General features: G+C 41.0%; 1 protein-coding gene across 4 annotated transcripts in view; it reads left to right on the forward strand.

Annotated features, from left to right (window-relative positions):
* Nucleotides 1-1,830: 1,830 nt before the first annotated feature.
* The window catches only part of LOC143442643 (uncharacterized), a 50,681-nt gene continuing 37,336 nt past the window's right edge, over nucleotides 1,831-15,175 (forward strand). For 3 of the 4 annotated variants that reach the window (XM_076935663.1, XM_076935665.1, XM_076935666.1), the window contains exons 1-3: nucleotides 1,831-11,519; nucleotides 13,051-13,122; nucleotides 14,121-14,192. In XM_076935663.1, coding sequence (XP_076791778.1) covers nucleotides 1,846-11,519; nucleotides 13,051-13,122; nucleotides 14,121-14,192 — 9,818 coding nt within the window. In that variant the 5' untranslated portion in view covers nucleotides 1,831-1,845. Of the gene's footprint in view, nucleotides 11,520-13,050; nucleotides 13,123-14,100; nucleotides 14,193-15,175 lie in introns of all 4 variants that reach the window. The other variant, XR_013110980.1, reaches the window with a different exon arrangement.

Here is a 15,175-nt window from a genome sequence, read left to right on the forward strand (position 1 = left end):
AGCCATCAGGTCTTGTCAGATACCTATTCTTAGACAGTTGTCTTCAGTGTCTTAACTTAGCAAGAAGTTCTCTTTGACTTTGAAAAAATTATTGATAGTTACATGCAAAATATTCTATATTAATGAGGTAAACAGAACAAGTCTAAGAAGTAGAGTAAATGATGGAATAATTAATAAGAAAATAGTGGGAGGTTATAATCATTTATACATTATTGAGAATATGCCATACCAAGAGTGTCCAAAAGAAAAGCAATGGTGCAGACTGAAACACAAAGGAGGTTATAGCTATGGGTATATTTAGACATAGAACTTACTTTTGTATTTAAATATCTTTTTTTGTTTACTTGAAGAGACCATTTATGTTTTTTAACAGGCTTTAAGTTGAAGCAACTTTAACTTTGTGATATTCCTGAAGCTATAAAGACTCAGAAAGGATAGATCTTACTCAAGTGAATGACTGAGTTCCTTCTGTCTAGGTGGAGTGAACTTCTTTGCATATTGAGATGTCAGCAAACATCAGAAGATATTTGTGTCCCAACCAAGAGGCATCTGAGTAAAGTCTAACAGTCTCTTCATAAAGAATATGTCATTCCATTTTCTTAGCTTAAGATAGTGGCATAGTATAACCTCTAGGTTATTACCAACACAGAGCAAAAAGGACTTGGGACTCTTATGCATTGTGGGTGCCATAGTTTCCCGCCTCCAACAAAGGCACAAATAACTAGAGTAGTCAGCTATTCTCAGATAACATAAACACAAAGTTACTTAATATTTTTTTCATCTGTGTATGACAACAGAATCTCACTGAGTCTATTAGCTTTATCCTTGATGAGTGGCCCAAGTCCTCTGTTTCTGTATGAGGTGGGCTTATGCTTAATTCTGGCACATAAGTATAAAGCTGTGTAGCTCAGAGCACTGTTGCAGTGTATAAACACCGTACTTATCTACATGTCAGTATGAAGTATGACATCAAATGTTTTTTAATTTGTAAAGAAAGTGTAACAAAGTAATCAGTTGAGAAAAAAGACACAAAAAGGGACATAGATATAAAACACATTTTGGTAAAAATGGTTAAAAATGCTTTCAGATAAGAAAGGATTTGATATGATAGGTCTGTCCTAAAGTAATCAGTGTTCCAAATGTACATAAAAATTTAGGAAAAACCCAGAAAGATTAAGCACACCACAGAAGGTCTATGTTAAAAAGGTCTATGAGAGGCAAAAACTTGAAGATAATAATTTATGATTAAGTTTATATTCATGGCCTGCAGGCAGCTCAACACATACAGGTACTTGCCACCTCATAATGCAAGCCTGTGATCAGAGTTCCATCCCTAGAAGCCTCTTAAAGGTGGAAAGAGAGAACAAACTCTATAAACTGTTCTTGGAGTTCTGCATGCATGTTGGAGCATGTGCCTTATCCACCATACAATAATAAAAATATATTACTTTATTGTAATTAATCATTATTTTTAAAACCCTAACAACAGATATTATTTGGTGCTTATTTCATTGATTAGTCTACTGTGGACACTATGAAGATGCTACAGAAGCAAGAAACAGGATACAAATACTCCAAGATAACTTTTAAATTTGACTGTTGGAATTTTCTACAACAAAGTTGAAAGAGAGATAGTCCAAAAGGCCCAGGAAAAAAAGATTAGAGTCGACAGAACAAGCAGAATCCAACTGGGACTCTGCCCACTAATGGTTTTGTAACAAAGGTCAACTGTCATAAATAAAGGGCGGGGCAGGGCAAGCTGGTTGCCAAGGTTCCAGGGGCTTTCATTCAGTTTCCCACCAGTGTGGGACAGACAGCACTGTGGATTAGTCCCTCTTGCATGTCATGGCTCCACTGCACTTTGGTGCACGAAGGCTTCTCTTCACGTGGCAACTTTTGTGGCTGCTGGCCCCTGCTGTTCCCATTCCAGAGTTCACTGGAAATCCAGTCCAGTTGACTTCAGAGCCCTGGATGCCAACCAAGCTCTGGTCTTGGCACCCTTCTGATCATCCATCTAAAGCCACACATACTCGAAGATCCAAGACAGACACAGGGGGCATTGATCACCTGGGGTCCTCTGTTTCCACAGAGATGTTGTCCCCACTTGAGGAGTTGACTGATAATTTACTTCTGTTCCAGGACCCTAGTACACTTCGGGAGCTGAACCCAGAGTCTGAGGAGCTCGTTCCCCATAAGGATATGACTGACAAGCTGATACCAACTGGGAAGCAGCCAGGAAATATTTTAACGATACGTGGGGATCAAAATCAGGCTCCCACTCTGCCTGAGTTCAAAAGTACTGCCAGTCTAGTTGGAGCTGCAGATAATCAGTTGTATGAAATAACTGTTCCACCTCTAATGAGCCAGAGTTCAAAAGCAACAACATTCATTGTTTCACCCAAGGAGTTGAAGAAAGATCTAGCTCAGCACAAGAAACTTGCTAAAGTGGTTGTTGGGAAACCTCAAGTTCAGAACCAAATCATGGATGATTATTATGAAGATCTGACTATCAATGAACCTCATTCTTATAGCCTTCCTCTGCAATCCCAGGAGAATGCAGATGAAGCTCCTGAGATCTTAGAGCAGGTTGAACTTGACCAGATGGAGACACAAACCGGAAATTCAGAGAACGCCCAGCAGGAAGCTCCATATTATTTCCCACAGTCCCCTGAGGAAGATGAACCTTTAATTCAAAAAGAAGACCCAGCTCACCATCAACTCCATTATACTTTGTCCACTATTACAGGTAAACCTGTAGATACAGAACTTAAAATAACTTCTGAGTCTATAAAGGAGGTTGTGTCATCTCCATATGAGGAGGAGACTCCAACTCAAACTCCAGGTCCTCTTGTTGGAGCAGAACTTTTTTTTAACCAGCAGCAGAAGCAGCCAGCTGAACCTTCTGAGACTCCTGAGGAAGGTGAATCTCCTGGAATTGATCTGGAATCTTCATTTCAGCCTCAGGAAGATTCAGAGGAGGTAGGGCCCTTACCAACCCAGCAGGAAGATCTATCTCAACATTTAGGCCCTGTTTTGGAGGATGAATCTTCTCTCAGTGAACTAGAGCAACCAATTCAACTTTCTGAGTCTCCTGAGGAGGTAGGATCAGGTTCTGAAAACCAGCCAGAAGCCTCAGTTCAGCCTACAGTGCTCCCTCTAGTCGAGCAAGAGGCTCCATTTGGAGCTCTAGAGTCCCCTATTGAGACTGTTGTTGAATCTTCACCAATTCATGAAATCCAGCCAACTCAAAATGAAGATTACCAATATCACTTGGCAAATGTTACAGTTAGACCTGTGGATGTGACACTTACTATAACTTCAGAGCCTCTCAAGGAGATTGACTCTTCTCTGGCCCAGCAGGAGTTCCCAGTGCATGCTTTAGAGTATTCTAATTATATTGAACCCTTTCTCAAAGAGGAGGAGCCTCCAGCTCAGGCTTCTGAGACTCCTGGGGAAAGTCAATTTGAAAGCCAGCTGGAAGTACCAGTTCAAGCCTCAGAGTATGGTGAAGAGTTTAAAAGTTCTACAACTGAACAACCAGCTCAATTTCCAGAGAGTCATGAAGTGACAGTTTTGCCCTCAAATAGCTATCAGGCTCAGCATTCTAGCTTGTCAGATGTGACTGGTCAACCTTCAGATCTGGATATTACCATAACAGAAAACCCCATAGAGATGGGAACTTCTCCTGTCTATCATGCTGCTGCAGCAGCTCCTGAACAGGCTGAATTCCTGACAAATCAACAGCATGTTCTATCTCAATCCCTAGAACCTATTCTGTATGATAAACCTTTAAGCCAGCAGGAAGATACAACTGGAATATCACAGATCTCTGAGGAAGGAGAATCCTTTTCATCCCAGCAGGAGACTCCAGAACATAATCTAGAGCTGCCTACTGAAGAGATAGCTCATCCTCCAGGTCACCATGAGGTAACAGGTCCACCCTTGGGTCATGGGCAAGTTCATTCTCCAGCATCACAGAATATCCTAAGTCAGTATCAAACCATCCCAGAAGAGGATAAGCATTCTCCAGTTGGTCAAGGGGTCCCAAAGCAACTGGAAGAGTTTTCTGTGGAACCTTCTCCAAGTCAGCAGAATTCAGCATGGCATTCAGTGACAGACGTCTTCCTTTCACCTGTAGATCAAGAGGCAATATTCAGAAGTGCACATTCAAAATCATATAAAACATTTCCAGTGCTACAGCCCACTGCAGCACAGGCCCTAAAAGCTCCTAGAATGGGAAATTTTTCTCTAATCCATAACATGATTCCATATCACCCTCCCAAATCACTGAAAAATATGGTAACTCACATTCCAGGACACAAAATGACAGTTCCAAGACCAGATCAGGATCAAGGTGAATATACAATATCATTTAATGGTTCATTTTGGCCTTTGGACCTGGAAGTCACTGTAACTTCAGGAATTATTCCGGAGGGTAAGCATATACTACCAAAGAGAACTGTAAGTCCACAGACTTATTCTCAAGTGACAATCCCACATTCACAGCATGTTGAGACTCAGGAGCCAAACCCAGCTAAAAGCACAGTTCAACCTGTGGATCTGGAACTTGCCATAAATCAGCAACCTACTAAGGAGAACTTTGCTCAAACTTTGCAGGAAACCACATTTCAAGTTCACACTCAGGATCCAAATCCAACTGAAGCCGCAGTTCAACCTTTGTATCTGGAACTTACCATAACTACACAACCTACTGCTGAGGGAGACCTTCCTCAAACTCTACAAGACAGCACATCTCAGATCATAGATCCACCTACAATGCTTGTAGTTCCAGTCCCAGTCTATCATGAGGTGACAGTTCAAACACCAAGTCAGGATCAAGCTGAGTATCCAACTTCACCCACTGTCACATTTCAGCCATTAGACCTGGAACTCACCATAACTCCAGAGGCTACCAGACAGTCTCACCATCCTACAGTTCCACAGCAGACTATCATAGTTTATCCTCCAAAGCACCCTTTGGTGATACCTTCAGAACAAGTTCAGCATCCAAACCCAACTGAAGCCGCAGTTCAATTTTTGGATCTGGAACTTACCATGACTCCAAAACCCACTGCTGAGGGAGACCTTCCTCAAACTCTAGAAGACAGCACACCTCAGATAATCATAGAACCACCTATAGAGGTTATAGCTCTAGTCCCAGTCTATCAGGAGGTGACAGTTCAAACACCAAGTCAGGATCAAGCTGAGTATCCAACTTCACCCACTAACTCATTTCAGCCATTAAACCTAGAACTCACCATAACTCCAGAGGCTACCAGAGAGTCTCACCATCCTGCAGTTTCACAGCAGACTATAATAGTTCATCCTCCAAAGCACCCTTTGGTGATACATTCAGAACAAGTTCACACTCAGCATCCAAACCCAACTGAAGCCACAGTTCAGCCTTTGGATCTGGAACTTACCACAACTACACAAACTGCTACAGAGGGAGACCTTCCTCAAACTCTACAAGACAGCACAACCCAGATCACAGAACCACCTTCAGCAGTTGTAATTCCAGTCCCAGTCTATCTGGAGGTGACAGTTCCAACACTAAGTCAGGATCAAGTTGAATATCCAACTTTACCCTTAGATCTGGAACTCACCACAACCCCAGAGCCTACTAGAGAGGCTGAACATTTTACAACTCCAAAGAAGACTGCTGCTTTTCCTCTAAAGTACACTCATATGACACTTCCACAACAAGTTCCTGTTCAGCACCTAAAGCCAACTGAAGGCATAGTTCAACCTCTGGATCTGGAGCTTACCATAACTCCACAACCTACTGCTGAGGGAGAACTTTCTCAAACTGTGCAGGAGAGCACAACTCAGATTACAGAACCTCATAAAGAGATTATAGTTCCAGTACCTGTATATCAGGAGGTAGCAGTTCCAACACCAAGTCAGGATCAAGCTGAGTATCAGACATTTCAACCATTGGATCTAGAACTCACCATAACTTCAGAGCCTACAAAAGAGGCTTACCATTATACAATTTCAAAGAAGACTATAACAGTTCGTTTTCCAAAGCACCCTCTGGTGATACACCCAAAACACATTCAAACTCAGCATCCAAACACAGCTGAAGGCACAGATCAACCTTTGGATCTGGAACTTACCATAAGTTCCAATCAACAACCTACTGGTGAAGGAGAACATTTTCAAAGTATGCAAGAAACCACAACTCAGATTTCACAACCACCTAAACAGGTTGTAACTCCAGTCCCAGAATATCAAGAAGTGGCAGTTTTAGCACCCATTCAGGATCAAGCTAAATATCCACTTTCACCCACTGTCTCATTTCATCCCTTGGACCTGGAACTCACTATAAGTTCAGAGCCTCCTAGAGAGGCACACCACACAATTCCAGATGAGACTGTGGTTCCTACGCCAAAGTACCCTCTGGGAATATATCCAGGGCATGTTCACATTCAGCATTTAAATCCAACTGCCCTCACAAATCAACCTTCGGATCTAAAACTTACTGTACACAGTCAACCTAATACTGAGGAGGAACATTCTCAAAGCATTCAGAAGAACACATTTCAAATTACAGAACCAAATAAAGAAGATATAGCTCTAGATCCAGAATCTCAAGATGTGACAATTCCAATGCCAATACTGGAACAAAATGAATTTCCAAAACCGCACAGTATGTCTTTACATGCTATGGATGAGGAACTCAATGAACATTCAGAACCTCCTGCATGGACTAACGACCCATTAAATCCAAAGGAGACTAAAACTCATCCAACACCACCGATTTTCCTTCATTATGCAGAACCTCCCATGGGACCAGTAGTTGAACCTCCAGATCTGTTTTTTCTAAAAGCTACCAAATCTAAACCTGTGCAGGAAAACCCAACTCAGATTAAAAAATCACGTAAAAAGATTGCAAGTCAAACTCTTGAATATAAGAGGAACGTGTTTCTGGCTCCTGTTGAGGATCAAGCTGAGTCTGCAATCCCACCCAGTATATCATTACAGGCATTGGATCAGGAGCTCACCATATCTTCTCAACCTCCTGGTTGGTCCCATCACCCTCCAAATTTAAAGGAGACTAAAACTCATCCAACACCACCGATTTTCCTTCATCATGCAGAACCTCCCATGGGATCAGTAGTTGAACCTCCAGATCTGTTTTTTCTCAAAACTACAATATCTAAACCTGTGCAGGAATACCCAACCCAGATTATAAAATCACCTAAAAAGATTGCAGGTCAAACTCTGGAATATAAGAGAAACGTGTTTCTGGCTCCTTTTGAGGATCAAGCTGAATATGCAATCCCACCCAGTATGTCATTACAGCCATTGGATCAGGAACTCACCATATCTTCTCAACCTCCTGGTTGGTCCCATCACCCTCCAAATCCAAAGGAGACTAAAACTCATGCAACACCACCGATTTTCCTTCATTATGCAGAACCTCCCATGGGACCAGCAGTTGAACCTCCAGATCTGTTTTTTCTCAAAACTACAAAATATAAACCTGTGCAGGAAAACCCAACTCAGATTAAAAAATCACCTAAAGACATTGTAGCTCAAAGTCTGGAATATAAGGAGGATGTGCTTCCAGATTTAGTTGAGAGTCAAGATGAGTCTCCAACCCCACCTAATATGTCATTACAACTTTTGGATCAGGAAACTTTCATACATTTTCATCCCCGAGGTCTGGAACAGGTGCCTCCAAATCCAAAAGAGACTAAAACTCATCCAACACCACCGATTTTCCTTCATTATGCAGAACCTCCCATGGGACCAGTAGTTGAACCTCCAGATCTGTTTTTTCTAAAATCTACCAAATCTAAACCTGTGAATGAAACCCCAACTCAGATTAAAAAATCACGTAAAAAGATTGCAGGTCAAACTCTGGAATATAAAAGGGACGTCTTTCTTAATCCGGTTGAGGGTCAAGCAGGGTCTGCAATCCCACCCAGTATGTCATTACAGGCATTGGATCAGGAGCTCACCATATCTTCTCAACCTCCTGGTTGGTCCCACCACCCTCCAAATCCAAAGGAGACTAAAACTCATGCAACACCACCGATTTTCCTTCATCATGCAGAACCTCCCATGGGGCCAGTAGTTGAACCTCCAGATCTGTTTTTTCTCCAAACTACAAAATCTAAACCTGTGCAGGAAAACCCTACTCAGATTACAAAAACACCTAAAGACATTGTAGCTCAAAGTCTGGAATTTAAGGAGGATGCACTTCCAGATTCATTTGAGGGTCTAGCTGAGTTTGCAACACCACCCAGTATGTCATTACAGCCATTGCATCAGGAGCTCACCACACCTTCTCAACCTCCTGGTTGGTCTCACCACCCTCCAAATCCAAAGGAAACTAAAACTTATCCAACACCACCAATTTTCCTTCATCATGCAGAACCTCCCATGGGACAGGTAGTTGAACCTCCAGATTTGTTTTTTCTCAAAACTACCAAATCTAAATCTGTACAGGGGAACCGAAATGAGATTACAAAAACACCTAAAGACATTGTAGCTCAAAGTCTGGAATTTAGGGAGGATGTGCTTCCAGATTCATTTGAGGGTCAAGCTGAGTCTGCAACACCACCCAGTATGTCATTGCAGGCATTTGATCAGGAGCTCACCACATCTTCTCAACCTCCTGGTTGGTCCCACCACCCTCCAAATCCAAAGGAGACTAAAACTCATCCAACACCACCAATTTTCCTACATTATGCAGAACCTCCCATGGGACCAGTAGTTGAACCTCCAGATCTGTTTTTTCTCAAAGCTACCAAATCTAAACCTGTGCAGGACAATACAACTCAGATTGTAAAATCACCTAAAAAGGTTGTACCTCAAACTCTTGACTATATGGAGGGTGTGCTCCTGGCTCCTGTTGAGGGTCAAGATGAGTCTGCAATCCCACCCAGTATGTCCTTACAGGCATTGGATCAGGAACTCACCATGCCTTCTCAACCTCCTGCTTGGTCTCACCACCCTCCAAATCCAAAGGAGACTAAAACTTATCCAACACCACCGATTTTCCTTCATTATGCAGAACCTCCCATGGGACCAGTAGTTGAACCTCCAGATTTGTTTTTTCTCAAAACTACCAAATCTAAATCTGTGGAGGGGAACCGAAATGAGATTACAAAAACACCTAAAGACATTGTAGCTCAAAGTCTGGAATTTAAGGAGGATGTGCTTCCAGATTCATTTGAGGGTCAAGCTGACTTAGCAACACCACCCAGTATGTCATTACAGGCATTGGATCAGGAGCTCACCATATCTTCTCAACCTCCTGGTTGGTCCCATCACCCTCCAAATCCAAAGGAGACTAAAACTCATCCAACACCACCAATTTTCCTACATTATGCAGAACCTCCCATGGGACCAGTAGTTGAACCTCCAGATCTGTTTTTTCTCAAAACTACCAAATCTAAACATTCACAGGAGAACCCAACTCAGATTACAAAATCACCTAAAAAGGTTGATGGTCAAACTCTTGAATATACGGAGGTGTTTCTTCTGGCTCCAGTTGAGAGTGAAACTGATTCTGCTGCACTGCCCAATATGTCATTACAGCCATTGGATCAGGAACTCAGCATGTCTTCTCAACCTCCTGGTTGGATTCACTACTCTCCAAATCCAAAGGAGACTAAATCTCATCCAACACCACCGATTTTCCTTCATTATGCAGAGCCTCCCATGGGACCAGTAGTTGAATCTCCAGATCTGTTTTTTCTCAAAACTACAATATCTGAACCTGTGCAGGAAACCCCAACTCAAATGACCAAATCCGCTAATGAGATTGTTGCTGAAACTTCAGAATATAAGGAGTCAGTGCTTCCAGTTCCAGTTGAGGGTCCAGTTCAGTCTCCACCACCACCCATTATATCATTACAGTCATTGGATAAGGAACTTCTTATATCTTCCCAACCTTCAGATTGGACTCACCCCCCTTCAAATCCAAAGGAGTCTACAGATCATACACCACCAAAGATTTTGCTTCATTATGCAGAACCTGCCATGGGAATGTTAGTTGAACCTCCAGACATGTTTTTTCCCAAATATACAAAATCTAAACCTGTACAGGAGTCCCCATTGGATCAGTCTTCTGAATCTCCTTCTTTGACTCATCACCCTCCAAATCCAATAAAAACACTAAACCATACACCACCAAAGATTTTTCTTTATTATGCAGAACCTCCAATCGGCATGGTAGTTGAACCTCCAGATCTGTTTTTTCTTAAAACTACAAAATCTATACCTGTGCAGGAGACCCAAACTAAGATTACAAAGTCACCTAAAAAGGTTTTAGCTGAAACTATAGAATATAAAGATGGCTTGACTCCAGGTCCATTTGAGAGTCAAGATGATTCTCTAACTCCACCCAATGTTTCATTACAGCCTTTGGATCAGGAAATCACCATATCTTCTACTCCTGGACGGGCTCAGCAACCTCCAAATCTGAAAGAGAATAAAGAACATGAGCCAGAAGAGATTTTTTCTCACCATGCAGAACCTTCAGTGGGAATGGTAGTTGAACCCCTGGATCTGCCTTTTCTCAAAACCACGGAATCTAAACTTGTGCAGGAGGCCCCAGCTCAGATTACTGAATCACCTAAAAATGATGTAGTTCAAACTCTAGAATATAAAGAGGTAGCAGTTTCATCTGTAATTGAGGGTCATACTAAATATCTAACACCCAGTATTTCCTATCAACCTTTAGACCTGGAACTTTTTGAATTCTCTGGCCCCACTACTGAGGTTCATCATTCCACTACTTTCAATGAGACTACAGTTCCTTCTTCAATGCATATTCGTATCACAAGTCCATATTTGCACTCAAAATTTTCTGTAACTCCACAACCTAATACAATGGTTAAGCATTCTGTCCAAATGAAGGAGACTCCAGCTCAGACTTCAGAGATACCTATGGAGACTGTAGCCCAATCTGTAAAGCTTTATTCACCAGAAGTTTTAACTTCAGTTTATATTGAAATTCAATATTCAAATTTATCAGCTATAGAGACTACATATTCTGAAGTCCCAACAACCACAGCTCCTTATCCAAAGGTTGAGCATTTTGAAGTCCCAACAACTACAGCTGTTTATCTAGGGGCTGCACATTCTGGAGTCCCCACAACTATAACTTCTTCTCCAGAGGCTTCACCTTGTGAAGTCCCAACAACTACAGCTGCTTCTCCAGAGATTGCACCTTCTAAAGCCCCAGAGGCTACAGCTCCTACTCTGAAGTGCCCTAGCATAACAACTCTACCTCTAGATCAGGGTGAGAAACACCCAAGCCCAACTGAAGTCACAGTTCAAGTTTTGAAAGTGGAATCTACCATAACTCCATATTCTGAAAATTCTAATACAGAAAATGATTTAACAATAGAAAAAGATGCCTACAATTACACCAACATATGTGACTTCTGCTTGTGTGAAAATGAGACACTGTTGTGTGTTCATCCCAGCCCAAAATGGAGACTCCACCAAGTGCCTGTGCCAAGGCCCAACACCTACAATGACACTTTTGCTATCTTGTAAGACTCACCTTTTCTTATTTCTGTTTTACAGTCTGCCTGACATGGCAACTTTCCCCTCAAAGCCTTCCCAGACTGTCCTTGTCACCCCAGCTCCCATCGATTGACCTTTTACTTTTACCTTGGAGTGTCAACTTTTTATTGTCTTCACTTTCCTTCTTCCTTCAGTGCCCCTTCTCCAAACTTTTATTTATGATAGCTTTATTTTTCTGTACTCATTGCATAACTTCTGTTTTACTACACCCTCTTTATAATTTATTTCATTAGTGAAGATGTAACGGACTGATTAGAGAGTAGATTGCAGAGCTTATTCTTATTCTTAGCTTTCTATATTTCACATTCATTGTGTGCATTGCTCAGGGCTAAGAAGCATGGGAGCCATATACGTATGGCATTTTTTCTTTGGAACATGGAATACTAGACAGAGAAAGGGGGGGGATGGTATGTTAAAACTTTACCTTTGGCTCAAAGTGTTTTTAATTTTCAAATAAAGTAAATATAGGGATTACAGCATAGACAAAGGCATAGCTACAAAAATAAGGATTTAGTAGATTCATTTACCAGCAAAGAGAATGCAATGAGACATATTATGAAATACTTTGAATATCAACTCTAGTGGTTTGAAAGTCACAGAGTGATATGGAGAATCATGGTAAATTTCTAAGAACTACTGCAAAACTATTTTAAATGGAGGGCAGAACCTTGCTATGTAGTACAGGTTTACTCTGAGTTCATGATCATCCTGCCTCAGCCTCTTAAAAAACAAATATAGACATGTGTCATATCACTCCAATATAGGATTATTTTAGGACCCAGGTGTTGAGTGATCCAGGGAAGAAGCTTAATTTTTGATGACCATGTAGAAGGATCTAGCAAAATTTAGGAATAAAGTGAGGGAGAACTGAGCCACTGTGTCCATTTGGTAGTGGGAAGAAAACCCTGAATCCCCGCAGAGAAGATAGGATTTAGTGCCTGACAGCTGAGGACTGACGCTGCATTTAGTCCTAGCGCTCAGGAGGCAGGCAGAGGTGGTAGATCTTTGGTGAGTTCAATGTCATTCTGGTATACAGAGTGAGTTCCACACCAGACAGGATTAGAGGTAAGACCTCATTTCAAAAAAAAAAATGAGCAGTTTCTGTCCTTGAGGAAGATGAGGAAGACAGTTTAACAGATGAACTCAGAAGCAGAATGAGAACAGCACACGGAGTTGTTGAGTTCAGTTGTAGGCATTTCCTTTATTGGTGAGCATAAAATTAGCTTAGGTTGAGTGGAGATGTCCACTGTGAAGTGAAAGTTTTTTTCTTCCCTAACATAAGAAAAATATGTTTAAACTGAGCAAATATCTCACTGCTTGCACCAGTAGCCTTGTATTGTTAACTGTGCTCCCTTAGAAACAGATAGATTCAGGAATTATAAAGTTGGTGGTATCCCTAATTCTGTATTGAGCACTTCCATGAAGGTGTTATGATTTTTACTGATTCTGGTTATTCTTTTCCTATTTATTCAAGTATATCAACTATCTTTTCCACAGAAATTTTAAAGGAAATGATATTTCTTACATTGACAAAAATGTATGGAAGGTATACCGCTGGACTGAGAAACTGTGAGTAGTTTGTGTGGATAGATATAGTCTCTGCAAATATTATGCAAAATATTGCACCAGGGCCTTTTTTGTCTAGATTTTGAAGTCAATATGTCTGAGGAAAGACATTTCCTCTGGGCATCCCAGTAAATTTCTGTAGAATAGATAGCTCAACATGGAAGGTTTAGGGTGGAGATAGGAACTTCTAATTCCACTAAATAAACAGATAAGTTGGTATTGATTGCATTTTCTGGTAAGTTGCATGGGTACTGGGTTGTGGCTCAGCATTAGTGTACTTGTCTAGTGCATGAGACCAGGAATTGGAACCTCACTAGTGCAGGCAAAAAATTTAATTTAAATGTTGAGGGTTTTCATTGAAAGAAGAGGCAAATTTGATTTGCAGTACAGAAATCATCTATGATGACATTTTTAATGATTAGTAATTAAATAAGAGGGATAGTGAAACCTTCCTTGTGCCATAGTGAGGTAACCACTCTGAGGTAACCACTACTCTAAATTGGTATATATCCATCCAGACACATTTGCATATAGAAAATAAGAGTGTCTCTGCTTTCCTTATCTCTTTTACATAAATGATAACATTTGGTAACTTCTTGTCTTCACTTCATGATATTTAAAGTTTTCTTTCACCTACACAGAGATTTATACTATTCCTTTCCAGTTCTGTGTAATATTTCATAGTATGTACACATCAGTGAGGTTTTAGTATTACCAGGCTGGTGTTTAGAGACTATCTGGTTATTCTGTTACATGTCTGGCTGTAATAAATGTCCTGTATACCTTGGACGAGTGATTCTATAGACCAGATATCTAGAAAGAGAGTCTTTAGGATGGATACCATTGTACATGTGAAATTTTAATTGCCCTAACAATAAGTAGTGCCAACTTACGCTCTAGGCAATAGCACGTGACAGTGTGTACCTCTTCATCCTATTTCACCACCAATGTTCTTTATCTGTTTGATGATTTTTGATCCAGGTAACCTTTTAATTTTCCAGAATTCTCAGTGAAAATTACCTGACTGAATTACATAAGGATTCATTCGAAGGCCTGCTATCGCTCCAGGTTTTGTAAGTTAGTTGAGCATACCTATTTTTAAGTCAATGAATTATTCGTGGATGAATTAGATACTAACATGTCTTCAAGCAGTAAAGTTGTGCAATTATTGACTAGGTTTGTCAGTGCTTGCTTATAATCCCAGCACTGAGGCAGTGGAAAATGGGAGGATTGCTGCAAGTTGGAGATCTGCATGGTCTACATAGTGGGTTTCATACCTGTTCCAGGGCTGCTTGGCAAGAGCCTGGCTCTAAAACCATGATAAAAGACAATCTGCGGTTATGTCTGTCTGTGAGGGTGACAGCCTATCTCTACCATTAAAATGCCTTCTATGCATTTTAAATTTCCCAAATCATATAGACAACTTCAAACAGAACAACTCCATTTACAGAAGGAAAGTGTTAGTAGGATGTGAGCCATTACTGAAACCCACACAACCCTTGTTTTCTGAGGCGTAGGCTTCTATTTAGATCTTCATACCTCCGTCAGTTCCGGTCCATGTTCTCATTTACTGTAGCCCATGAGTTGGGAGTGCTTTGATACTCTTACCGGACTTGTGCAAGTTGATGTGACAGGGTGCCTGATAAGAACAAGTTAAGGAGGCAAGGTTCATTTTGGCCCTTCATCTCAGAGGTTTTCGGTTCCTGACAGCTGGCTCCATTGTTTCTGGGTCTGTGTGTGGGCTTAGAAACCTAACATGTTTACTTATTTAGCCTTTACAAAAAGGTTTAAGACAGCATAGTAGGATTTAAGAAATGAATGTTAACTTTGAATAGTTGTATCAAAGAGAAGAAATTAGACAACTACATTAGTTTGAATTTGAAGGTCATAAACCCAGAATGTTTTGACATGTTTCACCCCTTTAAGATGCAATCTCATGTAGCCCAGACTTACCTTGAACTCTCTAAATAGCCAAAGCTGGACCTGACAAATTCTTGCATCTCTTGACTCTTATTTCCAAAATTCTGGGACTACAGGGATACATTATCACATGGTT

Source organism: Arvicanthis niloticus, chromosome 6 (genome assembly GCF_011762505.2).
Source record: "Arvicanthis niloticus isolate mArvNil1 chromosome 6, mArvNil1.pat.X, whole genome shotgun sequence".
NCBI classification, from domain to species: domain Eukaryota; kingdom Metazoa; phylum Chordata; class Mammalia; order Rodentia; family Muridae; genus Arvicanthis; species Arvicanthis niloticus.